General features: G+C 42.5%; 2 protein-coding genes across 2 annotated transcripts; one reads left to right on the top strand and one right to left on the bottom strand.

Annotated features, from left to right (window-relative positions):
• Window positions 1–524: 524 nt before the first annotated feature.
• SMIM10L3 (small integral membrane protein 10 like 3) lies at window positions 525–6,010 on the bottom strand. Its single transcript, XM_084216400.1, has 2 exons — window positions 5,809–6,010; window positions 525–4,358 (listed from the first exon to the last, which is right to left on the bottom strand). The coding sequence occupies exons 1-2, from the start codon at window positions 5,992–5,994 to the stop codon at window positions 4,338–4,340; spliced, it is 207 nt and encodes a 68-aa protein (XP_084072526.1). The 5' UTR covers window positions 5,995–6,010; the 3' UTR covers window positions 525–4,337.
• A 7,488-nt stretch (window positions 6,011–13,498) lies between these two features.
• Window positions 13,499–26,424, top strand: RAC1 (Rac family small GTPase 1). Its single transcript, XM_084216230.1, has 6 exons — window positions 13,499–13,653; window positions 19,731–19,802; window positions 21,130–21,247; window positions 24,977–25,039; window positions 25,737–25,896; window positions 26,043–26,424. Exons 1-6 carry the CDS (start codon window positions 13,619–13,621, stop codon window positions 26,171–26,173), a joined length of 579 nt encoding a protein of 192 aa, XP_084072356.1. The 5' UTR covers window positions 13,499–13,618; the 3' UTR covers window positions 26,174–26,424.
• The last annotated feature ends 1,201 nt before the right edge of the window (window positions 26,425–27,625 follow it).

Below are 27,625 nucleotides of genomic sequence, written 5' to 3' on the forward strand. Positions count from 1 at the left end.
AAAACCAAATCCAACACTGAAAAAGCAAAAGGCTAAAAATGTCTACAGCTAGAACTGTCCCCTGTGCAGGATGATGCAGACACAATAGCTGAGATTGCACTGGCTAAAAACCACATGGAGAAGTAACACCACCATCTCTACTGCATTTTGCACTGCAATGTCAGAAAGTAAATAAGCATTTGCATAAGCATCCCAACGTCATACTGTGGTAAAACACTTTTTAGCTACATGCAGAGCTCTGTGCACACATTTAAAAGTATATTCTCATTTCATAGCAGTACACCACATAGTAAATTTTCACTCAAGTGTAACTAGTAGGAAATTCTCTTAAAATTGAGTATTTTCTTATTTCTTTTCTAATGGCAGAAATAAAACTTTGCTATGTAGTGCAGGAAGGATCTGGACACTAATCAATGAAATTTCAGATAGCACAAGTTTTTTTAGTAGAACTGTGACATTTTGCTTAGAAATAACCTCTTCCTAGAGAAGGATGAGAGACAAAAATACAGAAATATGAAGGCAACTCTTGGTTGAGTATAAAGGTCCCTTACCCCTACTAAGAATGTTATTTTTCTGTACTGTAATAATCATCTGAGACAGCCCTAACAGCACATTAACTCAAGAAAGTTCTCCACACTGGACATAGTGAAGCCACGAAACTCCACACAAACTGGTTCTTGGCCAAGACACCTTCCATCTTTTGAGATGAGTTAATACCAAAACATCTGTAGGAAGAGAACAGTGGCCTAAACCACATAGTGTTAGATTTATCTATAGTTTCAAAGGATGGATGCCATCCTTCAGGTTCCTTATTCTCCCTCCAGACAGGAAAAGCCATTGAAACATTGCCTCAGTCAGGGCAGGCAGTTCTGTTAGTGCAAGAACAGCGCTTTCAATCCATGGCCTCCCCAGGCTTAAAGTGCAGTCTATTACATGAGATTTTAACATACCAAACTATGCTTTATTTGAATTTCAGAAGGAATGTTCAAGTTAAAATTACCTTTTAGGTTTTAAGCAATAAAATTCAAGGCAAGGTACATAAACTATCTTAAAATGGACTAAATCCACTTATTTAAGTATTCTTTGTATCTTATGGTCAATATACATATAATACACAACAAATATCCATCATTTCACTTAGCTGTATTGTATTTAAAGTGATCCTGTAATAAGTGATGAAAGGCCACACATTCAAACAAGACTTTGCTTAAGACAGGACTGTATTAGCTGGAGTGTGATATGTAACACAATTCAATATTCCAAGATCTCCTCCTCCACAGGCTTGTCATTGATAAGGAGAAAACCCTTGGCACTCTGCTGTACACACATTTAAATTCTAGTTTATTGGTGGTGCCTCTCATTTCATTTCCTCCCCTTTGAAATCACCATGAGAAAAAGGTGCATTAAAAACTGTGGGTTTTATGCCTTTAGCTACTCCTCTTGCTTATTAACCTGACAATCTCACCTACAAGTTCTTGTATAGAACTCTGGTTCCCAAAACACGTAGTTCCCAAATGACAGACAGCAGAGAATGTTCCAGGCCAAAGCAGTCAGCTGTACAAACAAGGTCTCAAGTAACAACTGCAGGTACAGCTGTGCCAATTGATCCTTTGTACAGGAAGTCCAAGCACTCAAGTTTTGGGTGCAGGACTGTGTTCATGCACATCTTAAGGTAAGGCTCACCATACAGGGAGGGTATGGCTATACCTGTGGAGCTGCACAGAGATTAATATGGAGTTGCACAACGTTGTCTTTAGCAATCAAGCCAGCTTAAACAGGCTCCAACCCCTCCCAGCCTTCATTCCTCTGCCCTCAGCTCTGCCAAGTGTTTTTTGGGTCAAGATGCAGGCAGACAGCAGCTTAACACTGTGACTCCAAGCCACAGACATTTGGGGAAGTGTCTGTTTCTGGTGTTCTGGGATGTCAGATCCACATTACTTCAGAAATCTTGATCCTCTGCAACACCAAGTGTTAACCTGTGTTAATACCACTTACAGGAGATGGGAGTGGATGGCTTGACTAAGGTGGACCTGCTGCTGTCAGAGTAATTACTTATGATACATAATCCAGTAGTATTCTGGGGCTTTTGGTCACTTTGTGACAGGTGATTGCATGGTCAAAAGTCTACAAGTTAAGCAATCATTTAAATGCACATCAGGGAAAAGTATTTTCTAAATTAAAGTAAGCAGCTTTTAATCTCTTTTAGAGTCCAAAAGAAACAACCAATGGGGATAATGAAAACACAATGTATCACTTAACATAAAAAGAATATGTCTTATTGTCAGCACTCAAATAAGATTTAAAAATTTCAATATTTCTCTCCCTAAGACTGATAATCAGCATCTTATCTTCATTATCAAGGACTTCTCTACACGTGTGCTAAAAGTTGAATAACCACCTCACTGGAAACTACTGGCTTTCCAGCTAAGTTCAGTTAAGAGTAAATGCAACATCACTTCCTCTGTTTCCAAGATGAAGCAAGACCAGCTGGCAAAAGAATACCTAGTGTGTGAACCACTTCACATTAAGTCCTCACTTTTAAGTCAGAGTCAAGGGGAAGCTGAAAATGTATCCTACCCCACACACCAATACCTCCCTCTTTATATGAGCCTTTAGAGCACATTAAGCTGATCTACAGCAATGCCTGTGCTGAGGATTTTGGACATCAAGTTCAAAGTTTGACCTACTGCAGGATGAGTTTCTCCACTGAAGTGCCACCAGGAGCCTATTCCTCAAAATTCTATTCACCAGCACCTCTATGGATTCCAGTATTCTTGCCCTGTTCTTTGGCAAACCTATTATCACAAATCTATCCCAAAGCCAAAGTCAACAAGCCCAGAAGCTGTTACTGTACTTCAGCAATGACAATCACTCTTTCAAGGAAAAATAATTGTTTTAGAAAGTTGTTTACAGTGTCTATTGTAGCACAATAAAGTTCACAAGGTATTGTTAAATTAGAGCAGTACCATCCTTGGAAAGAACACTGCTGAGAATTACGCTGCATTGAAGACCACCCTCCCAACAGCTTTCCAGTTCAAAGTGTTTTAAGGACTGATACATCAGTTGCTGTTGGATTCAGAGCAGGAATTCAATTCTACAAGAAACAAGTTTCATTGGAAATGGGTATAAATAGTAGTAGCCAGAACACACCACTAATACAAACTCTATGGAAAACAAAGGATCTGTGCTAATCAAATTGGGTTCTAGTTAGTGTTAACAGCAGACTGCAGAAGTCGAGAGTCTGAAGATGACGAAGTTCTTTACACTCAGATGCAGCTATTCCTTAAAAAAAAAAAAGTCCCTATTCTTCCATCAGCCAGTTTAACTAGCAATTTAACAGCTATAGTTTTTACCTCAGCTAAGTCTCACTAAAACCTCAACTGTAACCTTGTCTCTCTTATTTTCTGCTAATATTAAAAATAGTCGTTATTAAAATCTCAGTACTTTTTTACCTTCACTACTGCATACCAGAGACCTGCTAGTGCAAAAGCTAGCACAGAGATTACTAGCTGTATGATGTGAAAATTATTAGTCACATATTGTATATTCATAAGCATTTGCTCATATCCAAGTGTTTGCTCTGAAGATACAAGGTTTGAACAACAAAGGAAAAAACATGGTTTCTGGTTGTTTGAGAGTCCCATAGCAGAGTTGTTCAGAGAGGCAACTGGATTAGAACAGGAATCAGGAAGTCCACCAAGCTCCAACGCTTTAAAAAATACAAACTGCAATTCATTCTCTTTGCTACTGCTCATTTCTAATTCCAGAAACCACAGGTTTTTATTATACTGCAAATTTCCCAGCCAGAATTGTGCAAAACAAACAAAGTTGTCTCCTGGGCAGCCTGAGCTGAAGTCTCCAGAGATGCTACAAGCTTCTTCCAGCCAGCCTGTTACTGAAATGCCACCAATGCAGTGAGAAACCCTATTGAGATTGTCTTTCCCAGAAGAAAAATGCAGATGAAATGAATCCTTCCAAGGAGCAGCTGCACTTGAGTTCATCCCTGCTGATTCACTGAAGCTCAGAGGCATTTCCTTGCCAACAGGAGACAGAGGTATAGTATTAAAGAGAGAAAAATTCCTGGTGTTATGTAATTCTTGTAAACTGCTACTATGATTTTGAGAACTGTCCAACATGGAATGCACGTGTGTCAGATGAGCTGCTGGCTTGTGATGATCTGGGCCATTGTCACATACTTGTTTTTGGGTAAAATCTTCTTTCTTCATAGTCCTAGAGCACACGAGCACAGCTTTGATGCTTCACAGCAGGCTGGATTTGAAGAAGAGTGACAGACTCTAGTTGCAGCATACAGCAGAAGCAGCACACCAAGTCACAAGTCAATGGATCTCAATATGGACCTAAAGAGAAAGAATGCAGGAAGTTATTACGCTGATAACCCAGTTTCCTGGTTCCGAAAATAATTAACAATCTTTCACATAAATAATAACCCAGCTACAGAAAGTAACAGTTGTCCCAACAGATAAGTCTCCCTACAGGCTGCTTGAGCACATCCAGAGGGGTAGGAAGTATGCCCAAATACCAGCTGCCCTTCTATAGTTTCAGTTTAGCTCTCTTTTGGTGACAGGCATGAAAGTGAGTCAGCAAAGGAGCAGCTAGAGAGATTCCCTGTGTAACAGCAGCCTTTCCCTTCACCAATAGACACAGAGGCTGGGACTGATTAGAGGCTTAACACGGAAGGTAAATATTAAAGTAATCCTCCTGTAAACAGAAGTGCAAGCTGAAATCAGACACACAACACTGGAAATCAGCAAAAGCTTCCCAGAGGGAACTGGTCAGACTGGCTGCCCCAGCACAGTTAGCGGGTATCAGCTGTAGCACAAAGGAAAGCTGGTGGTGTTCCAGGAGAACCATTCTGTACCAACACTGATAACGAGCAAAGGCAAGGCTTTTTCAGCTACCAGGGTTACCAAGCTACGTGTACAACTCCTGGCCATCTGGCTCATTTTCAAGCTTCAGAATTTTAGGGCAAATCGCAACAACAAAAAGAGGAGATGCCACATTTTGACCTCTTCCCATTTCAAATTACCTTTTACAAGTAACAAACTCCAACCAGACTTGTTTTTCAACCCTTGGCCACTGGCCAGATGTCAAAATTTTCATTACAGCTATGTTTACGAGGAGAAAGAGTGTCTGATCCTTGGCTAGAACAGATGTTTGTAGCGACAGTGCACAACAGCCTGTTCCTGCTGCCAGTTAAGTTAAAAGTAAATCTTTTATTTCATCACAAAAACAATGAAACTCCAACCCTACAACAGGTCAAAGCTGTGTTAGAGAGTTCCACGTTTTGCAGAAACAGGCTCAAAACAGGAGAGACACAAATTCAACCTGAAACATCTTTTTCATGCAAAAACATTGGTATTTAAAAGTGTCTGCATTTTCCATACTGCAACTGCTCTTGATTTCAAAAAACCCCCAATCAACCGATAAAGGAAATTGCTTTCTCTGCCCCCTACAAGGTGTCAGGACCGTGCTATCAAAGTGCATATATTCACAATTTATTCCCAGTATTTAAGTCAGCTACTATGGCTTAGGAAAAGGCACAGGAAAGCGGCACGTCACTCGCACCGGCCACGGGCAAGGGCAAGGCTCCGGGGCTGCATCCGTGCCCAAGCCAAGCGACACTGCCCCGGTGACACGGGGCAGGGCACAGCCCCCGCCCCGGCGCACGGACGGGCACTCGTTCGGGGGCGCTCCGCCGTTATTCGGCGGAGCGGCTGCGAACCGCCCCCGGGCCCGGCCGGTGACACCGGGACACGAGCCCGGCCCGGCCCCGCCGCCCCCGCCCACCTGCAGCCGCACGTTGAGCATCATGGAAGCGACGATGTAGAGGTAGGGGAAGTTGATGCGGAGCTTCCAGGCCAGGTCGAAGAAGATGAGGAGGGTCCTGGTGAGCCCCTTGCAGAACACGCCGTAGGATCTGGCCGCGGCCGACTGGGAGAGCCTGGCGGCGAGTGCGGACAGAGCCGCCGCCATAAACCCGCCCCCGCTCCCGCGGCCGCGCCGCGCCCGGGCGCCGCCGCCGCCTCCCCGCGCTGCGCGTGCCCGCCGGGCGGGGCGCGCGGCCGCGCGTCAGCGCCGCGCGTGCGCCGGCCGGGCCGGGCCGGGCTGCCGCAGCGCGCGACTCGGCTCGGTGCGCATGCGCGAGAGGCGGGCGGGCGGGGCCGTTGGAGCGGGAGCGGCCCCGCCCTCACGCGCCGCCCCTCGGCCCGGCCCCCGGTGCTGGTACCGGTGCCGGTGCTGGTAGCGCACGGGAGGCTCGTGGGGTCAGCACGGCGATCGTCGAGTCCCGCTGCTGACCCTGCACAGAACACTCCCCAAGAGTCCCGGTATGGGCCTGAGAGCGTTGTCCGGACACTCCTTGAACTCTTGTCAGGTTTGGTGCTGTGACCGCTTCCCTGGGGAGTCCGTTCCAGCCCCGCCAGCCTCCTGGGGCATGGCCTGCTGCTGATGCCCAGCTTTAACCTCCCCTGGGTTACCGTGACTCAACCCATTTTGTGAGGGCGTGACCCAAGTGTGCTCTCGGGCCTGCTCAGTGCCACCTGCACTGACGGATGTCGTAGAATCACAGAAGGGTTTGGGTTGGAAGGACCTTTCAGGCCACCCAGTTCCACCCCCTGCCATGGGCAGGGACACCTTGCACTGTCCCAGGTTGCTCCAAGGCCCATCCAACCAGGCCTTGGACACTGCCGGGGCTGAGACAGCCACAGCTTCTCTGGCAACCTGTGCCAGGCCTCACCTCCCTCACATGGGGGAATTTTCTCCTAACATCTAAACCCACTCTCTGTCAGTGCGAAATGTCAGTGACGGTCTCTGGGTTTGGGTGCATTTTTTTTTTGTTATTTTGTTGTTTACACAGCCATGTGATGAATTCAGTGAGCCAGCTACTGTCACAAGAAAATGCTTGCTTTGCCTTTCAAGCCAATGTTTGAGTTACATAATGAATTAAAAATATGCTGTTCAGGTCTGGGTTACACACAAGATTTTAAAACCATTTTGCAAACGTTTCCTAGGAAGGTTTTTGAGATAAATTACCATCATGACATTTTTCAAGTAGGCAAAAATGTCCCAACAGATGAACAGTTGACCAATATAATTTTTGGCCCCATTTTTTTTTGCCCTAGAACTGTTCTTTAGAGTTTCCATTCAGTCAGCTTTCAATAACTGAAATGAAACAGAAAAATCAATACATTGACCTAAACTTCTTATAAAACACTATTTTATTGACACAGAATCAAGCTGATGTATAGAGAAAGAATAATTCCAGAGAAGGACATTTAGCAGCTTTCCATTTCTAATTGGAAAACCATGTAGGACACACAAAGGTTAATTCAGGAAGCAGATTAACTTTATATTTACCAGTAGATGCCTGCAATTCTCATTAGTTCTGGTTCATGTTGCACATTGCAACAGATGTGACACAGTATCGATTTTAAAATCTTGATTAACAGTAAATTACTTTCTGCATTAAAATAGGCAATATAATTACTAAATTAGGTCATAATAACAAGTTAGCATCAGTATTTATTTGGATCTAATTATTTCATTAAATAGTGAGATCGATAAAACACTCTAGTTTTCCAACAAAGAAATTAGCAGATAATGCAATTGAATACCAATTGAAGAGATTTACCAGATTTTGTCACATGAAGATTTGGAAATTAGCTAATTATTTTGATAGGGAAACTAAACCTCAAAGGCATCCCACACTTCCTTTTTTGATTTCAGCTCGGTCATGGTGGTAAAATCATTTTCAATTTAGCTAAAACACTGATTACTTTATTATGCGGAAGTCCAAAACTATTGGCATGCAATTTGCAGCTGATGCCTGCAGAGATCATTTTCCATCACTTTAATGCCATCATCTCACTTCTGCTTCTCAACCCTGACTTGTGTTTTTCTGTTGCATCAGAGAACATCTTTATCTTCTCTAAACTGTTTGTGTTCTATTTCATTTTACCTAAAATTTCTTCTCAGGTATTCAGATACTCCTCTATTCAAAGAAAAAATGTTGTGAGTCAACATTACTGAGTTGTTAGATTTTCAAAACGCCCCTTAAACTTTCTCAATGTATATGCGTAACATTTAGTAGTTCCTCATAGGTTTATGAAAAAATTCCTTTTCTTGGCTCTGCAGCATGACACAGAACAATTCTTGTCCTTGAGATCAGGTCTCAAGGCCTCTCTCCAAGAACTAAAAACAACACAGATAAACTGTGAACAGTGAGTGTGCAAATGAGACAGAGTTTAGGGTTATTTATGCTTACAGTTCTTTCTTTCTGCTGCCTTTTATATCCACTGCTGTGTAAGCAAAAATTGTATTAACTGATTGCAAAAGCCTGAGTTCAAACAGGCACTTGGAAGAGGGGAAAAATCAAATATTTTAGATTTAATAGAATGAAAGTTCAGTAAAAGACAAAAACCAAACAAACAAACAAAAAACCAAAAAAAAAAAAACCAAAAAAAAGCCAGAGAGTTCCCACAAACCCCTTCTTGTGAGTGGGGTTTCTAGGAGTGAAAGGAAACTTGTCATCAGCTGTGGTGGCCTGTCTGCTGCCACAGTGCCTTCCTTCCCAGCAGTGACCTGCCAGGACACTCCCAGGCACGCCTCAGAGAGTTTTTTGTCCCTGGTGACAAAAGCCTGGAGTGTTTTACAAACAGAACAATTTTGTAATTTTTATATTTAGGAAGTGGGGAATAAATCAAATACCTTATTTTGAGAAGTTTTCCTCTTCACCAAAATTGTAACTTAGCAGCTTATCAGTATAAAACCACTGGAGGAAAAAACCACTGTCAGTTTTCATACAATCTGTATATTCTATTTATGCTAAAATAAGCTATTTTGTATTTATTTATTATCTCTATTACTCTTAAAAGTTCTTCAAAACTTCCACAAATCATCACAGTGAGTAATAGACTCCAGAATATATAATCACTTTTTAACAGTTGTCTTCTTTCTGTAATAAATGTGCATTTCTGTTTCAAGTGTTGACCATGCTATATGATGAACCCCTGATTTGAATTTCTGCCTTTGATCTAATGCACTATTTGAAGCTGACTGGTTTTTGTCTTGCTTTCCACTGCAAGAGAAGCTGTTCAGTTGGGATGTGAGTCACAGCTGTGCAGCATGACAGGAGGAAGTAGGCTTCTTCCCATTCCATCTGTTCTCAGACAAACCAACCACAGAAGGTTTGGTCCTTTTTTAGGTCCTAGCTCTGCTGAAGTCCATAAGCTTGTTTGCAAGTCTAGAGCAAAACAAACTAAATCTTTCTAAGGCAATCAGAGGCCTCATCACAGTTGTAGCTTTTGGTTTTATTCATGTGAAAAATGACTGGACAGTGGAAGGCAGCAAAACTAGTAATACCAAATGGGCTTATGACATGCTCAAACCTTTATATCCTTTTTCTTGCTATTTTAAGGCTTATTTCTGTGAAATGCTTGATGTCAAGATAGAAGTTGAGGGCACTTGCTGCTTACATGTCTGTGTGTTTCAGCAATGCCTCACCTCAGGGCATGATGTGATGCTTATAAAAGGCTTATTCCCATATTTCTGCTGAGGGAGTTACAGCGATAAAAACCTGAAGAGACAGAGAGAAGTCTCAGGTCCTTGTTTATAAATATATAATGATGCCTCTATTCCAAAAAGCTCCCAGCCATATACAGGGATTACTGTGTGTAGTCCCACAGCCTTCCACAACAGTTGAAGCACTGTCTGTTACTGCTTGCTAAACCTGAGGGTAGACATCAGTGAATGCAGAGCCTTATGTGGTTTTTGTAACTGAAATTCCTGACAGAAGAGAGATTGATCACAAGCTACCTTAAGAAAATACAGGACTTGTTTCTGTTTTATTCATATACCAGAGAAATCATCTATGCTAGAATCACATGAATGGGATGCATTTATTTTACAATGCTTTATTAATAATGTAAAGATTTACATACTAACATTTGATTTTTATGCTCCTTTAATCTGTTCTTTCTGATGCAGCAAATGCTGACATTTAAAAGTTGTGGTTCCTTTTTTATTGCTGGCTTTGGTTCCTCTAGAGCAGACTGACTGCTATATTTGAACAGTGTACATATCACATGCAAGTACAGGGTTTTTTCAACACTCAGGAAGCTAATCATGCCAAAACTGTTTGCCTGGAATATCTATCCATTACTTGTGGATTAGAATATTTTCTAACATTAATTTTCTGTCATGGTACTTCCCCAAGTTCAGTGAAGATACTCTGAATTTTCTTCACAGCAATAGTATCACTTTCCCCAATTAAAAATATGTGGTCCGTTACCTTGACAAAGAGATATCAACTAAAGAATTCATACATCATTAAGCAAAAAACTTTGGAATCTCAGGCAACTGTTAGGTGAGAAGCTTTAAGTGATAGCTACTGTCCAAACAGCTGGAATAAGTACTGCTTTAAAAACAAGAGGGCAGAGGGGCTCAGAGAGTGACAGGCCAGAAAGGTGGATAACACTACAGGTGGAACTAGAGTCCAGAAAGGACTCCACATAAAACTGGCTTTTGCACTGCAGTCCAAGCCCCAGTTTCCAGTGATTGTGAATTCCAGTTACAGCCTTTCACCCTAAACTAGTTTTTCCATTATTGTTGAGAACAGAAGGTTACTTTTGACCTCAGAATTGCACATGCTGTGTCCTGCAGACAAGTGAACAGAACCACTGTCAGCTGGAGGTGTCATCTGTGAGTAAGGGAGCACACCTATGAATCACTGCCAGGTGTTCTGCTTGTTTCCCTGTACAAAGTGTACACTGGCCCTTCTCTACTTCTCTGTGGCTTCGTTCATGAGCTGTCAGTTACAGAGCACAGTAATCGTTGGGGATGAAAGATACGACAAAAGTGCCAATAATTATTGTCTCTGTAATGTTGATAGTCTGTGTCATGGTGAGTAGAACTTTCTGGTATTGCATCAGCATGATTACCCTGCCACTCCCCATCCACAAAGGAGAATAATCCTCCCGCAGTGCCAGCACACACACAATACACACATTCAGGCAGTATCCCAAACAATCTTAAATAATGATTTCTTCTTCTTGTCTAAGAAAAAGGCTTTCAACAACAATTGTAATGGTGAGAGAAGACAAGGTGATAGATGATGGAATAATATTAAGACTGATCTAAGGCTCAGCTGTATGATTCATGATTTTATCAGAGGTGTGGAAAGATTTATAATGGGTTATTGTCACTGCCATTCATTATTTTCTTCCATCCTGCTCCTCTTTGAGGTGCATTTGTAACTATTGTGTATACAACTCAGCACTGCAGTCACATGTATCAAACTGAGAATTCTAATGAGTTGTCTGTTATTAACTGCACTCCTTTGCCCTATGTTTCATCCTGTAAGTTTCCATGTTGCTCTCTCTTCTCACTCTCAGGGGAAAATCCGTACCTGCAAAATATTGAGTATTTGTAGCATGATGTAAGTTATCTTTTTCTCTTTAAAAACAAACACACTGAATACTAGGTGAACCGATAAAGATGAAAGAATAAAACAAAATATAGCTGAAATACAGTAATGTTTCACAATAGAATAATTATATTGTGTATTTTAAGGAGCATACAATTTACAAATATGTGGAGGAAAATTGTTTAAATATGTTGCCATTATCATCATCTACCCAAACTGTAATATTATTTTTAATGACTAACAGTAAGTATTTCTGTAGGTATTTTCTAATGTTGTCAATTATATACCAAATTCAGTATAAAATTGTCAATTTAAAACCTATTTAAACCATGCCCTATGTTTTAATTTAAGTAACTTTTGACAGTGCAAAAGAATTGATCCCAAAACAATAGAGTCGATGAGTACTGAGAAGAACATATGTAAAAAGATAATGCTTTTCTCATGACAGGATCATAAAACAATTAGTGCTGAAGTGTTTTGTCTATTACAGCCTTCATCCTTGTCTTTGTGGGCTATTTTGTAATTATACTGTAAATGCTGCTGTACCTCTTTTCCATAGAAAAAGCTCTAATCGTCCCTCTGTTATACACTGGATAAAAAAAGAACCAGTGAAGGAAGAGATAGGTGGTGGAAAATCAGAAGCAGTTTTATGTATCCCTGGAATGTTCCCATGTCCTGGGTCTGACATCAGTCACTGGTGGTGCTGCCCTGTTCCTGTGCAGGATCCCCGAGGCCCCGGAGGCTGCTGCAGCAGCCGGGAGCAGCAGGAGCGCGGTGACCCTGCCCGCACCTCCCTTCCGCAGCTCCCTCCTGCTGGGCACAGGGCGGCTGCCAGGCACAGGCTCGGCTTTAAAGGTACCGAACGTACATGACAACTCATTTCGGGTTCCATCTGTGTGAGGGAACATGGACATACAAGTGTTGCAAAAATAGCCTTTAGGTTCACAGTGGTAGGATTTCCTCTCTGATGGGAAATATCTGAAAATTATTTCTGCTCAATGAAAGAAAAATGAAAGGGAGTAACGGTCTTGGATTGCTCTGTCCACTGATGAAACTGCATTGTGTGGTATCAAAATAACTTAGAAATGTTCTGAAATTATGAGGCGATCAAATCATTGGAAAACCACCCCTGATGGTGGTTTCCTTCATCCTCACTTTGCAGGAGCAGTGTGTGCATGGGTCCTCTCCTCACACTTCCTACCAGGAACAGATGGCAACGCAAACAAAGGGAACTGTGCTTCTGTGCATCAGCCCAACCAGGACATGCTCTGGCAAGTAGAGCTATGGCAAGAACTAATTGTAGAAATTAAGACTCTTGGGATCATCAGACTTGCTCTGCTTGACTTCTGCTTCACTATTTCATGGACATAACTGGTTTGCTTGAGGGAAAAAGGAAACCCAAAGCTCTGTGAGGCCTGACAGTCCCTGGGTTCTCCCATCTTGAGAAGGCTGGACATGCACTGATCTGATCTAAAACTTGTCAGCACAATTAACAACGTCACACACAGGATAACGAGAGGAGGAGGAGGGAGGATGGTGTGAAGATCCATGGATGGAGGGAAACAATCTGGTGAGAGAGATGGTCCCATGGCAGGCGCTTGCCTGGGGAAAGTGGGCACCTGCTCACAGAGCAGAGAGGGAACCTTGGGGTGACCTGAGTTACACGTGCTCAGTACGTCTGTGGGGTAAACACATTAACGTGCTTCAAGAGATGCCGAGAATGCGATTGCTGCATTATGGGTTCCCGGCGGGATAGACGGGCTACATGGTGGTGTCAAAGGCAGCTCTGTGTTCGAGAGCGACTCGTTACACACGACGGGGCTGCTGTGGGACGATGCCTAGCCCGCTGTCCCTGACCGGGTTGCCAGCGCTGACATCTCGCTCAGAACGGCTCCGCCTGAATACACCATGCGCGGATCAAGGGCCGGGGCTGTGCTACGGACCCAGGAGAGGAGCGGGGCTCCGGCCCTCCGCCCGCTCCCGCCCCAGCCGAGGCACCGCCCGCGAGGCGGCCCCGGCGCGGCCCGGCCCGGCCGGATGTGAGCGCGGCGCCGCTTCCTGCGCCCGCAGTCCGCCCTCTCCCTCCCCGCCTTGGGTGGTGCCGCTGCCTCGTCCCTGCTCCAGGCTCAGGGCGGAGGCGGCCGCCGCTCCCTGCTCCGCTCAGCAGCAGCCCCGATGCAGGCCATCAAGTGTGTGGTGGTGGGCGACGGGTAAGTCCGAGGGACCCTCGGCCGGGCCCGGCCCTGAGCCGCTCCGCCGGCCCTGGGGGGTGTCGGGCCGCGGGGCGGGAGCGGCGCCCGGGCCCCGCCGCGGGCTGTGGGCGATCCCGGCGCGGGGCGCGGCCCGGCCCGGCCGTCCTGAGGGAGCGGGGCTGGCTGGGGCCGGAGCCGGGCCGTGGCGGGCGGGCGGCCGGGGGCGGGTGGGTGGCGGCCGCGGCTTCCTGCTGCTGCTGGGCGGGGAGGGAAGCGCGGGCACGGCGGGGCCGGGGAGCGGGGTGTGCGGGGGTCCGCACCCGGGCGCGTCTCGGGGCCGAGCCCCGCATCGCCGCGGGGCCGGCGCTGGGGCCGTGCTGGTGGCCGAGTGTTTCGCCTTGGTGCGGGCAGAAGCTGCCGCCGTGAATGAACAGGGTGTGCTGGGCTGTCCGGGCAGGCCGGGCCGCGTCCCTGCACTGCCACTGCTTGCTGGTGCTCTTTCATCACCGAAGTAGTCCAAGTGTATTCAAATAATTACTGTGGTTAATTACATGAGAAAATTAATATTGATTTGAAGTACTTTTTGGTGAAAGTAACAAACTTATTATCGTTTAAGATCTTGATTTTTGACATCTGACTTGTGCAGTAAAACTGAGTGAAATGGGCTCAACTCTATGCAGATCATAAATGCTTTTGTGCAGAAACGGATATTTTGCCTGCAGACATTTGGTCTTGTAAGGCTCCTGTCTAAAGGAGAATGATAGGCCCTTGAAATACAAATAGTTAATGATATACTTGTCTGTAAAGAGCAGTTACACCTACAGGATCTTAATATGGTGTTACTTATATGTGAAACGAGTTGGGGATGCTTTTTCGAAGTAACTCATAAGTTTAGCAATTGGATTTCACTGGGAGGAGTGCTGGAATTGAGAAGAGTTTGTGTTTGGTATTTATTCTCCACAATACCATTCTGCTCAGCTCAGAGGGATTCTCTCTCTTCCTGCATGTCAGAGCTCAGGGGAACATCCCAGTCCAGCTGGAAAACAAGACTTGTCTTATGTACTTTGAGTTGTTTGTTGTTTTTTTTTTTTTTTCTTTTAGGAGAAACAAAAATCCTAGTGTAGAGTGAGCATAATTGGTATCACAGCAAACTTCTGTAGATTACAGAGGAGTGAAGTGTAGCTAAATGGACTCAGTACAGTGGTCTGTAGTTTCACATGGTGCCTTATTTTTTATGTTATTTGTGTGTGTTTGGGGGGTTTGTTGATTTGTTTTTAAGGATGTAGAATCCCTAAAAAGGCAGCAAAGTATGGCTGAAAGATAAACCTTATAGTATGCCAAATTTGTTTTGAATCACTACCTATGTTTTGGAGCCATATGAACATGAAAATGGTATCTCAGTAAATCATTGTCATAGTAGTGTAATTCTTTGATGCCAGATAGGATAACTGTCAACTGCTCTTTTGCTTGTATTGAAATTAAACCCAACAAAATTGCTTTTCTACTCTCTCTCTCTATATATATATATGTATATATGTTTGGTTTTTTAAAAATTCATCTGAATTCTGTATTTACAATGCTGTAAATAAATGTGATGCATCATATTTGGGTGGGGATAAGGTTCAGTCTACTTCCTCGTCCAGAAGTGAGAACTCAGCACAAACCAGCTGTATAATGTTCAATAATTCATTTGGGTCATTTGCTTTGTAATCCTCTTTCCTAGCATTTCTGTTGTTCTCTGTCTTGGAAATGTAGGTGGTGTAGTCCTACCTGACTTTTGTACATAGGTGTGAACCAAATACAGTAGTTTAATTTATTTTTCTTCCTCTTTAGTTAGAAACAAATCTTAAGATTCTTTTCAGGTACTGTTGCTCATTTTTGGTAGCTTTGAATCATTCTCTTTCACTGATTTTAAAATACATTTAATTCTTTGTCTGTCTTTGTGCTGTTGCCACTTCAAGATCTCCAGCATTGCAGGTATTCTAGGAAACGTCTTGTTTGGCTTAGATAAGGCCAGAGTTTTAGTGTTCCTGTAAAACAATGCAGGTTAAAGATTTGCTTATGTAATATAAAACTTGGGTATTGTTTTACCTACCCTCCACAAAGATCTGCTAGGAACCAAAATAAACAAAGCTTTAGAAGTACCTGTGGTTATTTTTCTAATTTGTTAATGAGTAGGCTGTTTCTCGTATGTAAGTCGCTTTTTGTTCTTAGAGTTTTCACTAGTGTATGTTTGGACAACTAACTTGACTGGGAAAGTGTGGCATGTGTGCTAGTTTGGGCTATCATATTTCCCCCTTGTTTTTTTTTTTATTTTGCTGTGGGGATTGTTTGGGGGAAAATAAATGGCAACTGTTGCTTTGAGCTGTCATGATAGAGAGTAGGAGGAATGTGCAGGACAGATGAAGAGCAGCCGCTGGAGTAACTGCAGGAGTTGCTGTTGATTGACACTTGAGAAAAAGCATTGGTGGAAGTTATTTTTAGCAGTTTTTGTTTTCACTCCAAAAAGGCAGCTGTTCAAGTGGTACAAAACCTCCAGTGATGTTGTGCAATGTTAGGAGAAGTTCTGTGTTTGGGAGAAATTGCCAATTACTAGATGCCACAGAAGTTGTTGCACTTCATGCTCTTTTGTTGTAGGCATTTTTTAATTGTGGAAATGCTGTAAGAGCAGTAATTTAGGAGTTCTTGTTTGGAATTCTGCTTGATCTGAGGCCTTTGTCTGCTAAAGCTGTGCTTTTTTGTGTGTGTATTTGCTTTGATGGCTGGGGAGAAGGGGAGGGATGTAATAGGTAATTGGGTTCTTACTGAGTGTAGTGCAGTGTTTGTGTGAGACACTGAACACCTCATATCCCTCCCGTGCCGTCTGGAGAAAGTGCAATGACTTGAAATTTGGTAACTTGTGTTACTGAAAAAAACTACTTTAAAAAGTAGTTGTTTTCTAAGTACTGAAGAGCGTATTTGGGAGAGGGTGTGGCACATTGAGTAATAGAGCTTATCTGAGAGCTGTATGTAGCTAAACCTCCTATAGCAGCAGTACTGAACTCTTGATCCCAGGGTGGTACTGGAGAAATCTCAGCTACTCTTTAGTGTCTGAGCAAAGACCTGGGCATCATGTCTGTCAGAGGGGTAGGTCATGTGCATCAGAGAAAGAAAGAAATGGCACAAGCAAAGTCTTTTATGGAGGTTACCACCTGCTTGCAGGTAAAACATGGCTCCAAGGAACTCCACTACAGTGGGGAAATTTCACAAAACTTGTTAGCATAAATAAATAGAAGATATGTTTTGTTCTTAGGAATTAATACATATGTGGTTGTATGTGGTTATACATATGTGGTAATACATTGATTCCTGGGTGCTACTCAGAATCAAAAAGGGACTCAGTGCTGTCCTTTGTTAAGGTAGTTTTGTTAAGCATTTAAAGCTGGATTTCTGCAGGCCATGTTTTTAATGACAGTCAAATGTTGCTAGTTTCATTTATGTAATAGTGGGTGGACAGAGCTGTGATTAAGTAGTTGCTAGAAATCTTATGACTAATCTTGGTGTTATTTTAGATTCTTAGTCTCAGCCTTTATGTATAAGGATTTAAACTTTGCCAAACAGTTGGAATTCTCTTTAGGGGAGTGCTTTATTACAGAAATTAGTCGTCTAAAAAAGTTGATAAAGTACTTAGAGGATGTACTTTATAAAGGTAGGCATTAGTGTTTATTTTTAAGGCTGGTGACCATAATGATCTGATTCGTGTGGCAGTGAGCCAGAAGGCAAGGAAGGCAGGAAACCTGGATGGAGTACGTCTGAAATGGGGTTGTTGAACGTGTTTTTTCTTGTTTAAATGGCACTGGCTGATTGGTGCTGCAGAAACACACTACAGGCACTTCTGAACTTGGAATGAAATCTCTCACCACCTTCCTGTGCTGTTCTGATTAGCCAGAGCAGACTTGGGAGTTTCAGCGCAAGGCAGGCAAAGGAGCCTGGATGCACAGAATAGTTCTCGATCTGCTGCTGAAAATGTTGAGTTCAACATTAATTTGTTGGAAGCTCAAATTGCCTGTAATGACCTTACTGGAAGCTGAAGTGTCAGCCCAGACAGGTTCCAGAGGCGTGAGAATGTGTTGTCTCTGTGCCTCGAGAGATTTCCCAGAGCATTTGGCTATTGCTCCGCTCAGGTTTTCCCACCTGTCCTTTGTGAGCTGGCCCAGTACAGCCGGCCTTGTGGTGTTGTGAGAGCAGCTCAGCAGCACATCCCAACTGATGTAACTCATCAGCAGGCAGCTAAAATAGCAAGTTGTTCTTATGGGGGAGGAATAACTTTCCTCAACTCCTCGTTCTGGCTTGTTGGAGTTAGTTCAGGAGCTAAGATGGGATCTCCTCTTCGTCAGCTGTTAAACAGGTATCTGCGTGGTGAACTGCTCCTTGATTGTTTCCCACACAGCTTTTTTTTAAGGGCAAATCCATGTACTTTTGAGCACAAGTATATCTCAGACCTTTTACAACGAGGGAATGTTCAGAGATTGTATTTAATGAGAGCAGAATTAAATGCCTCCTTTCATGATGCCATTATAGCTTGGTAAAGAGAGTGTGTGCTGAAAGGAGAAAACCCTCAGACTGTGTGAGGAGCTGGTGTCTTAGAAGCAGGTGAGAAAACCAGGGTGGAAAACTGCCTGGAATGATCAGCGTTGCAGCAGATAGGGTGTTATGGCAGGTATTAGCTAAGAAGCATAAGGCAAATTACAATTAAAAATGGATGTGTGGAACAAAATCCCAAATAATTCTGCACGCTGAAGTGTCTCTTCAGTAGCTCAGGCATTTCAGGGGATGTCAGAAGCTGCTGTCAAATACCTTCTTGGGCTAATGCTGTGAGGAACTGCTTAAAGTTGAATGGAGAGACTTTAGTTAGAGATTGAACCGTGACTTACGGATTTGGCAAAGCTCAAATTCACTGGTGAAGGATTTAGTTCAGGAGGCTCATGAGTCAAACCTCATAGTAGTACACGATTACGTGTAGGTGCAGCAAGGTTTCAAAGTTACTGCTGACTGGCTTTGAGCAAATCACTGTGGTGATAAAACATCTGCAAGACAATGCAGTTTTCCCTGCCCAGGAGCAGGAAGGGGGATTGGGCTGGGAGGCTGTCTGGCAGCATCCCTGGAATCTCTCACAGGGTCAAAGGATTATGCACTGCAAGTGGGAAGCCTGCTAGGGAACCAGTCTGCAGTGTCACACTCTGCAGATACGATTTTAAAAAGAGAAATAAGGCCCAGTTTCAAGTTTTCCAACACTTAATTGAAACTGTAACAAAAAATTGGATGCTGTCATTAATCAAATGTTTGACTCCAGATAAGATGTGGGGGGAGGGTAGAGAGGTTAGAGCTGGCTGCCAGAGTTTTGAAGGAATCCTGGAACAGAGCCTTGTCCAGCCCCCATTGAAGGCTCTTGTGAATTAGATCAGTAGGAAGAGGTTTGTTGTTCCAAGTTTTCCAATCCTGGAATGTAATTTATCTTTAAATCAGTTAATGAAATGTTTGAGTAGTGGGTGACCACATGTGGGGAGTCACTTTGTAATAGCAGTAAATAATATGAGAGTTATCATTTGTATTCCTTCCTTAAATACTCTGAAGTAATGATGTGTTGAGAAATTATACTTTTCAAGCTTTCTTTAACTTCACTTATATGCAAGTATACAATTTTCTGGAAAAGATAAGAGTTTTGGAATTGTGTAAGGGTATCTGGAAATACTTCTCAGTTTCTTTTTAATTTCAGAGAGCTGGAAGAAGGCCATCTTTCTGAGTGTTCAGTCAGATGACTAGGAGATATTAGTGGTCTAATTAACACGTGGGGTTTGGGGGGCTTTTTGTGGATAAAAATTAATGAAATTTGTTAACTTATCACTTCACAAAATGGATGTTTATACTAGGTGTCTTTTCATTGCCAGTAATTTTAAAGCTGCAGTCTGTCAGCTGTTTTCCTGCACAGTAGTGACTGGAGATGTTCACTTGTCCTTGGGCGTTTGGATGTAATTAGTCTTCTTCCCCCTACAGGAATATTATTTCTTGTTATTCAAGATGAATGTGTTTTACATGTGAACTTTCTTTCTTTGCAGTGCTGTAGGTAAAACATGCCTACTCATCAGTTACACAACCAATGCATTTCCTGGAGAGTATATACCCACGGTGTAAGTACTTGTAAAATCCAAAGAACTCATTCCTGTCAGCTTCTCAGTGCCTGCTGCCATTCCAGATTCCTTAACTGAATTGTTTGATTTGGCTGCAAGCACCCCTCAGGTGTGTGTGAGGAGCACTTTGAGCTTTTACTGTAGCACAGTCACACCAGTGCTTGCTGATGGTCCCTCAGTTTTGGCTCTCTATGCCCTCTAGGCCTGGCTGATTAGGGACTAACATTTGCTAACATTTTACCAGATGTTGTTCTCTTCTAAAATAGTGTGTTTCTGTCTCTAATGTCATTCATAATAAGCAGTCCCAAGGCTGAACAGCTTGTAAAACATTATATCATAGTCAGAAATAGTTGTCTTACATGGCTGGTGATTTTTTGTTTATTTGTTCCTTCCACTTTTTGTGCTACTGCCAATCCTGTGCTAAGCCAGCCACGGCTTTTTGGCTCCTCAGGCGAGACTGTGGAGACTCATTTATTCTGGTGCTTCCCTTTTTCTTTCACAGAAGGATTTGTCAGTATCAGTATTAGTGCAGTTCTCTTTTCCAGGGCCTCTTGGATGTGTTTTATACATGTACAGATTCTTTGCCCTTTTCAGATGTCTGTATTTTCATCTGGCTATGCTGCTCTCTGAAGTATTGATGAGTTTTTTCAGACAACAAAATACATTCTAATGAGGTTTATAGATGACTTTTGTTACCTGTCCAAGGCCTTGTTGCCTTAATTACTGCTGTTTCCTCTTTTTTGGTCTTAAAGTCGAGTTTTTGCATTACAGTGTCTTGTGTTCCCAGTGAATTTAAAACCTTTGCACCCACAGCAGTGATGAGATAAAAATGATGCCTCTACTGGCCCCTGGTTTTGAGCTTTGATATTTCATTGGAGGGGGTTTTGATTAGCAGGATTAATTAGCTTTTTTCTTACCTCCTGTTGTCATTAAGGATTTCTTGGTTGTTGCTCCTATATCTTTTGTTCTAAATCTCCCACCATGAGACAGATTAATTTGCTGAATGTCCCACTAAGACTGGAAAGTGCTTGCTAAGTACATCACCTGCTTTCCTGTACTCACTGGGATTAACAATTCCTTTGGAAGAGCCATGACAGATCACTTCTGCTCAGACTGGACCAAGTCTGTTGTGTATAATTTTTTATTCCATTGCCCAGTGTCATGCTTGTTATTTGAAGAACAACTTTACTGTCTCTGGGGAGCTGACGGATGCAATGAAAATGTCCCCTTCCCGGGTTTTCCCAGTTTTTTCTCTCTGTGAGGGAAAAATCCTTGGGTGTCTTATTTTACTGCAAGCTAATGCAGCTAACTCTCTCTTTATTTTTAGTTTTGACAACTACTCTGCCAATGTAATGGTTGATGGAAAACCGGTCAACCTGGGTTTGTGGGACACAGCTGGACAAGAGGACTATGACAGACTACGTCCACTCTCCTACCCGCAAACAGTAAGAGCTGCAGGGTGAAACCAAGAGCTACAGCCTTGTCTAACATGCAGCAATTTTCTTTTTGAACATACAGCCAACATTGTCACACCTGGAGTTGGATTTATTAGCAACAGTGACCCATTTTCATTTCTTGTGCGGTAGCTGTAATTTAAAATCTCTGGGGTGTGTGCAGTTGTAAAAAAGTTAAAATTTGCATGCCCTGTGTATTTGTGTGCACTGGTATTTGCTGGGTTTTGTGTAGTTGCAGCCTCAAAATTGTCTAGAATGCTTGATTTAAAATAAAAAAAACTACCCTGAAACTAGCTCAAAAAATCTCGGTAAATAGTCCCATCAGCCAGTCCATTGATTTTAAGGTTAGCATGCCTGCCAAAGGCAGGGTTTGTTTTTGGTTTTAGGCGATGTTTGGCTGCAACCTGACACTGTCACTGCTAAGCACTTGATATTGTTTAGTCTGTGTGAAGATGTTCTACATGTGAAAGAGGCAGCACTGAATGAAGAGATTATTGGTATTGACAGAGGCTGTGGTGTCCCAGCTTTCCAATGTACTTGAGCCCGTGGTTATTTTATTGCTTGCTGTAGTTGTGCTGTGACATCGATACAAATGTGCTTCTGTCTTCCCTGTGTCAAACTGGTTAAGTCCTGCCTCCATCCTGCATCTTTCTGTGTTCAAGGAAAACACTGAAGTGATCTGCTTTCTTCTTTCCAGTGTGACTTCAGCTACAGTTAATCTTTGTAAAGGTGGTTTTGTAATCTGTTTAGAGCAGTGGCTTTTACCTGATGGAGCTATGCTATAAGTAAAGAAGGGGTAATTTGCAGGGTTTTTTTGGCACTGATTGCTCTTGCTGTTGACTGTCAAATATATGTTAAATGGTAGTAATGTAAAATGTAAAATTGTTTCACTCTACAGCATAACTGCTCTTGAATAATGTGAATCTTATTTAAGGAGCTCTGGTGCTATTTTCAGTAATCTTTTCTTAATTCACTGCTCACTAACTTACAGTCATTAGGCTTCCCCATCAGTTATGATCCACAAAATTAATATGAATTTGCCAGTTGTGGGCAACTATAGTTGAAATGTCAGAAATATCTGTCTATTTTAGAAGGAGAGAGAATGGAAAGCTGTTTTTCTCTAATACTTGGATATTTATAGGATACTTAAAACTTCAGTTTTGCTTAACATCATAAAAATATTTTCCAAAAAGTAGAAGTAGGTATTTTGAAAGATCTTTAGTAGGAGCAGAATGTCTGTGACAAAGGGACAGAACGCACATACATGTCTTCAGCCTGCCAAAGTAACTGTGGCTTTCTGGTAGACTGCAAAATAATTCCTTGTCTAAGCATCCTAGGGGAAAAGTGTTGTCTGTGCAAGGATGTATAACTGTTCAGTACAGTTATATTTGGAGTACTTTCAGTTATTTGGATGGGTTTTTTGCAGCAGAAAATGAAATGGGGCTCTAAGTCTTCAAGTTCTTGTGAAGCAGTCTTCAGATTTCAGACTTGTGCAGTATCAAAGATTCATCACCCCCACAAAACTAAGAAAAAGCACTGCGGAAGAGAACAGTGGTGCTGACGAAACCTGACTTTTTTTAGGATCAGTGTTCAGCCTCTCTTTTCCTTCAATGTGCTATTTAAAACTCAGCCCTTGCATGTTCTCATGGCTCTCCTTTCCCTGTTTGTGCACCTGAAGGATGTTTTGGGCAAGGTGAAAGCAGCAGGTGTTGGTTACTTGGGCAGTGTGTGCTGAGATCAGTGACCCAGCAGTTAACAGCTGGTAACTCCACAGTGAGGGCTTGGCATTAATTTGTATCTTTTTCTCCTTATTCATATTTTTATTTTATTCCTTAAAATAGAGAGGAATTTAATATCTTCTCCTTAATGCATGTGAAATCTACTACTATTTCCAAATATTTGGGGAAGGAAAAAGTTGGAACAGAAAAGGTGGTCACGTCTGTTTCCTCAGGAGACCAAACCAAAGAGAAATTGTTAGTTGGGTGCTTTTCGGGAGAGGTTTGATCTTGCAGGTTTCCCCTGACAGCACAGAACTGGTTTCTGGGGAAGGCTGGTGTCTGCTCTGGGTGCAGCTGGTTCTGCTGAATTACAGGGCAGCGTCTCTCTTAAGAAGAAAATCCTCCTTGAGAATATCTGTGAGCAGAAATTGCTGACTGAAAACATTTTCCCTTAAATCCATTTGAGGAGTAACTTTATCTCCTACTGTTATTAGGTTGGAGGAACCAATGGTAAGAATATATCTTCCAGTCTGACAGATCAACCTATTGCCGTATGTAAAACTTTAAATAAACTTCAGTTCCAAGTTCTGTCATCTTGTCTTGCCTATGATAGTGATAAATTGGCCCCTATTTTTTGAACAAATACTTCTCTTGGAACTATCAAATTGCTAGATCTAAGAACTCTGTTATCAAATTTATGTGAGTTGTTAAGATGAAATATTTTCTGGAAAACAAATAGCTTTTCCTACTAGTGTGCAAGACACCTGAGATGTTCCAGTAATTCCTTGTGGTTACACCAAATCTTTGGATCTCTGGAACTAGTGGAGGAGAGAATCTCCTCAAGTGCAGCCCTTGAGTCCCCACAAATCAGCAGAATTGGAAAACAGAAGTAGTGGCCATAGTATCACATTATTTGATGTTGTTTCTTTCTTCTTCTGGGACGCTGCTACGGAAACTTGTTTGGGTGATGCATGAACAACTGGGTTGCAAGTGCTTAGCAGTGAGATGTCAGCTGCTGACCTAACAAAATGCCTTGAAATGCAGCACAATCAACTAACACTCTGCCATGCCTGATTCTGTAGCACGTTTGGTACCGGAATAAGTACGGATGCAGAGGTAGGTTGGGGAGAGTTGGGCTTGTTTGGGAGACACCTACTGAGTTTTGGGTCATACAGCTTTACATCAACACAGATGGAGGAAATGAATGTTGGGGTTATTCTGAATGCCAGCAGATCTGGAGGGTGTCATCTGTGAAACCTGAATTGTATCCTGTGGTTACTATCAACACGTGCTCTGAAATGGTTTTAACCTGCTCTTACTTAGAATCTTTTGCCTTCAGTTGGAAAGCAAGACGTGCAAGATCCCTAAAAATACCCTTTTTTTCCCTATTTTCTTATTATTTAGAAAGGGAGGAACTTTGAGATTTTTAATGCCCTTTTCAATTCTAATATAGAGAAGTTCTAGATTTTTTTTACTGGCATTCAGTAGGAGTGAAGTTCTATAAGAAGTTCAACAAGCTGCTTTTGATTTGGAAGCAATAATTGTAGAAATTCTTGCGTAAATTTTTTGGTTTTAATTTCATACCGTTGAAATTGGCCTTTGCAATTTAAGACTACTTTAGAGTTGTGTATTAATAGGTAACACTTTGCAACATCCTATGCTGATGAGGCCAATGAAGAAGAAATTACATTTATGGGGAAAAACCCTTGAAAGGCATTATTAGTATCCTAGTTGCTGGCTACTGCAATAGCTGATTATAAATTTGACTGCAATCTATTTGTTATTTTTCCCCCCTTTCTCTCTGGCTGCTTGTAGCTGCCTGGGAATGGATTTCCCACTGGGAAAGCTGCCTCTCATTATCATGTACAACTGTATTGCTGACCTTGCCTTTTGCAAGTGTGGTAGAGCTGGCAGTGTCATGGAGATACTGCTGATATTGGCCTGTTCTTGACACTCTACAGTGGCTTCTCTGTTGGGCTGACTCTATCACCTTGTTTTGTAGGATGTCTTCTTAATCTGCTTTTCCCTCGTGAGCCCAGCTTCCTTTGAAAATGTCCGTGCTAAGGTAAGGACGAGCTGGTACCGTTTTATTTCGGAATGTTCATCATACTGTTCACTTTACAGCAGAGCTTGGAAAATATTAGGTGCTTTTTTTTAATTGTTTTTCCCACAGGCCCCATGAAATGCAGTTTGGAAAAGCAGAAATCCATTTGTCTGACTTGTGAGTCATGGAAGTTCAGGGCACATGACACGCTTAAGTACGAATTGTTCCTTGATGTGTTGATAACAGTAATTTAAGTGTTCAGCCAGCAAGGTGCTGAAATCACAAACAGGAGCTTTCCTTTTAGTACAGTTTGAAAAGGTTTTAAAACAAATGCATGTAAAAATTAGGTTGATAGCACTTGTACCTTGCATCAGCCATCCTTTTGCCCATGCTCTGTAACTGGGAATATTTCATGTCCTCAGACAACTCAGGTGCACAAGGAGGTGTCTCCATGGGCAACAGCAGGTCAGAGCATTTCTGGTGTGTGAGGAAAATACAGCCCTTAATGGGCTACATTTTCAAAGTATATGGGAATAGCTGTTGGCTTCATTAACAGTGATGTGCCCTTTTCTGATCCTGCCCTGATGGGATCTGGGTGCTCCCTCTGCTCCGACTGACCCAAAGTGAAGGACTGGGAGCTTTCAGCCATGATTTTCCGTGGCCTCCAGGGAACTCTGCCCCCACACAAGAGACCCCACTTTTTATTTATCTTTTTCAGTGGTATCCTGAGGTGCGGCACCACTGTCCCAACACGCCCATCATCCTCGTGGGCACCAAACTCGACCTGCGGGATGACAAGGACACCATTGAAAAGCTGAAGGAGAAGAAGCTGACTCCCATCACCTACCCACAGGGCCTTGCCATGGCAAAAGAGATCGGTACGGCAGCGGCGGGGTTATTGTTGGCTGGATCTAGGCTGTGTTTGTGGGAGACCTTGTACCTTAATTAAATGGAATGCCTGGCTTTTGTTGTGGAGCCAGCTGGGAGCGGTGCTGCTCTGTAACTGTGTCTCTGCTTCCCCCAGGCGCAGTGAAATATCTCGAATGCTCAGCACTTACGCAGCGAGGCCTCAAGACAGTGTTTGATGAAGCCATCCGAGCAGTGCTGTGCCCCCCTCCTGTAAAGAAGAGGAAGAGAAAATGTCTGCTGCTGTAAACTCACCCTCCCCCAGCCCATCGACCCTGTGCTTTGCTCAAACAATGGAGCATTCACATGCCAATTTTTTCTGTTATAAATTAGTTCTCTTCCATCAGTTCTTCAACCAATTGACAATTTCATGGTTTCATTTGTTTAAAGTATGACCCTTACCTTGCATCCTCCTAAGAGCAAACTCCTGAAAAGACACACCTATGTAAAGCCTTATTTTTAAAATCCTCTTCTTGCTCAATTAAATGTTGCCAAACTATCTGCTGAACTAAGTCGCATTGTTGTGCTACAAACACTAAGCACTAAACTGTTTTTTAAAGATTCTTCTTGAAAATGACTCTAATTTCTGGTAGGAAATGCAAAATCTCTTTCTAGTTTTTCACAGTAAGTAACAGTACCAGGGAATTAGCAGAACATTGCGCTCTAACGTGTTTTATTCTGAACTGTTTTCCCAGCACAGCCGTTGCCTCGTGGTGCATCCAGCACCCGTCTCTGGCAATGACTGACAGCCTGAGTCACAGTGTAAATGCTTTATCATTGGTAAGGGCTTGGTTGCAATCTAGTTCTTGCTGCTGTGATTGGAAAATTAACTATTCTTACTGAAGTGTATCTAGTCCTTTTGACAGCGTTGTATTGTGATGAATAAATGGAATATTGGGTTGGATCAGGAGATAGTGCCAGACAGTATTTTGACACTGTACAGCTGACTTACACTACACTGCCAGAGTAGCTCAGCAACCATTTCCCAGAGATGCAGTAGTGGAGAGAGGTTGGTGTTCATGGGTAAATTCCTTTGAATTTCAAGTAGGGCATTCATGGTAGGTACAATTCTGAATCAGTCATTCCCACTTTTATGTAGTAAATGCTTTTCTTGTAGAATCTCTTCTTATTGAGCAATATAACTTGTATTTTAAAACCTTCTGATTGGTAGAAGTTTGCTTTTTTTTTTCTTTTTTTTTTTTTTAGAGTAGAATGTTCAAGCATATCCTCATTTTCCTGTTATTTCTGACCCAGTAAGTTATGCTTTCTGAGGAGCTTTTAGTCTATTAACTAGGTGTAAAAATCATGTGAAGCAGCTTTACACATTTTAGTAATTTTTATATTTTAAACCTCTGTAACTGACAAACCTTTCAACCATCACTATTTGCAAGGTCCCCCCACTGTAACATGACTAATGCAGCCAAGTGTTCTTTCTGTCACTCCGTGTGCAGCAGCGATCGCGTAACGGTAACTTGGGTCTGTGAGGTTCTGTAATTAGTGCTCATGTTCTGTACCTTCCAAAGTGGCAGGAATATGATGTTGACCTACACCCTTTCAACCACTAAAGCAAAATTTAAAAAGTTGCAAAATTGTGAAGTTTTTACATTGATCTTTTGCTAATGCAATTGGCATATGTTTTGCATGTATGACTTAATAAATCCTTGAATCATAAGTGTGGTAATGTTTGAGTTTCTGAGCAAG

The sequence above is a fragment of the Fringilla coelebs genome, assembly GCF_963513975.1.
Source record: "Fringilla coelebs genome assembly, chromosome: 16".
Classification (NCBI taxonomy): Eukaryota; Metazoa; Chordata; class Aves; order Passeriformes; family Fringillidae; genus Fringilla; species Fringilla coelebs.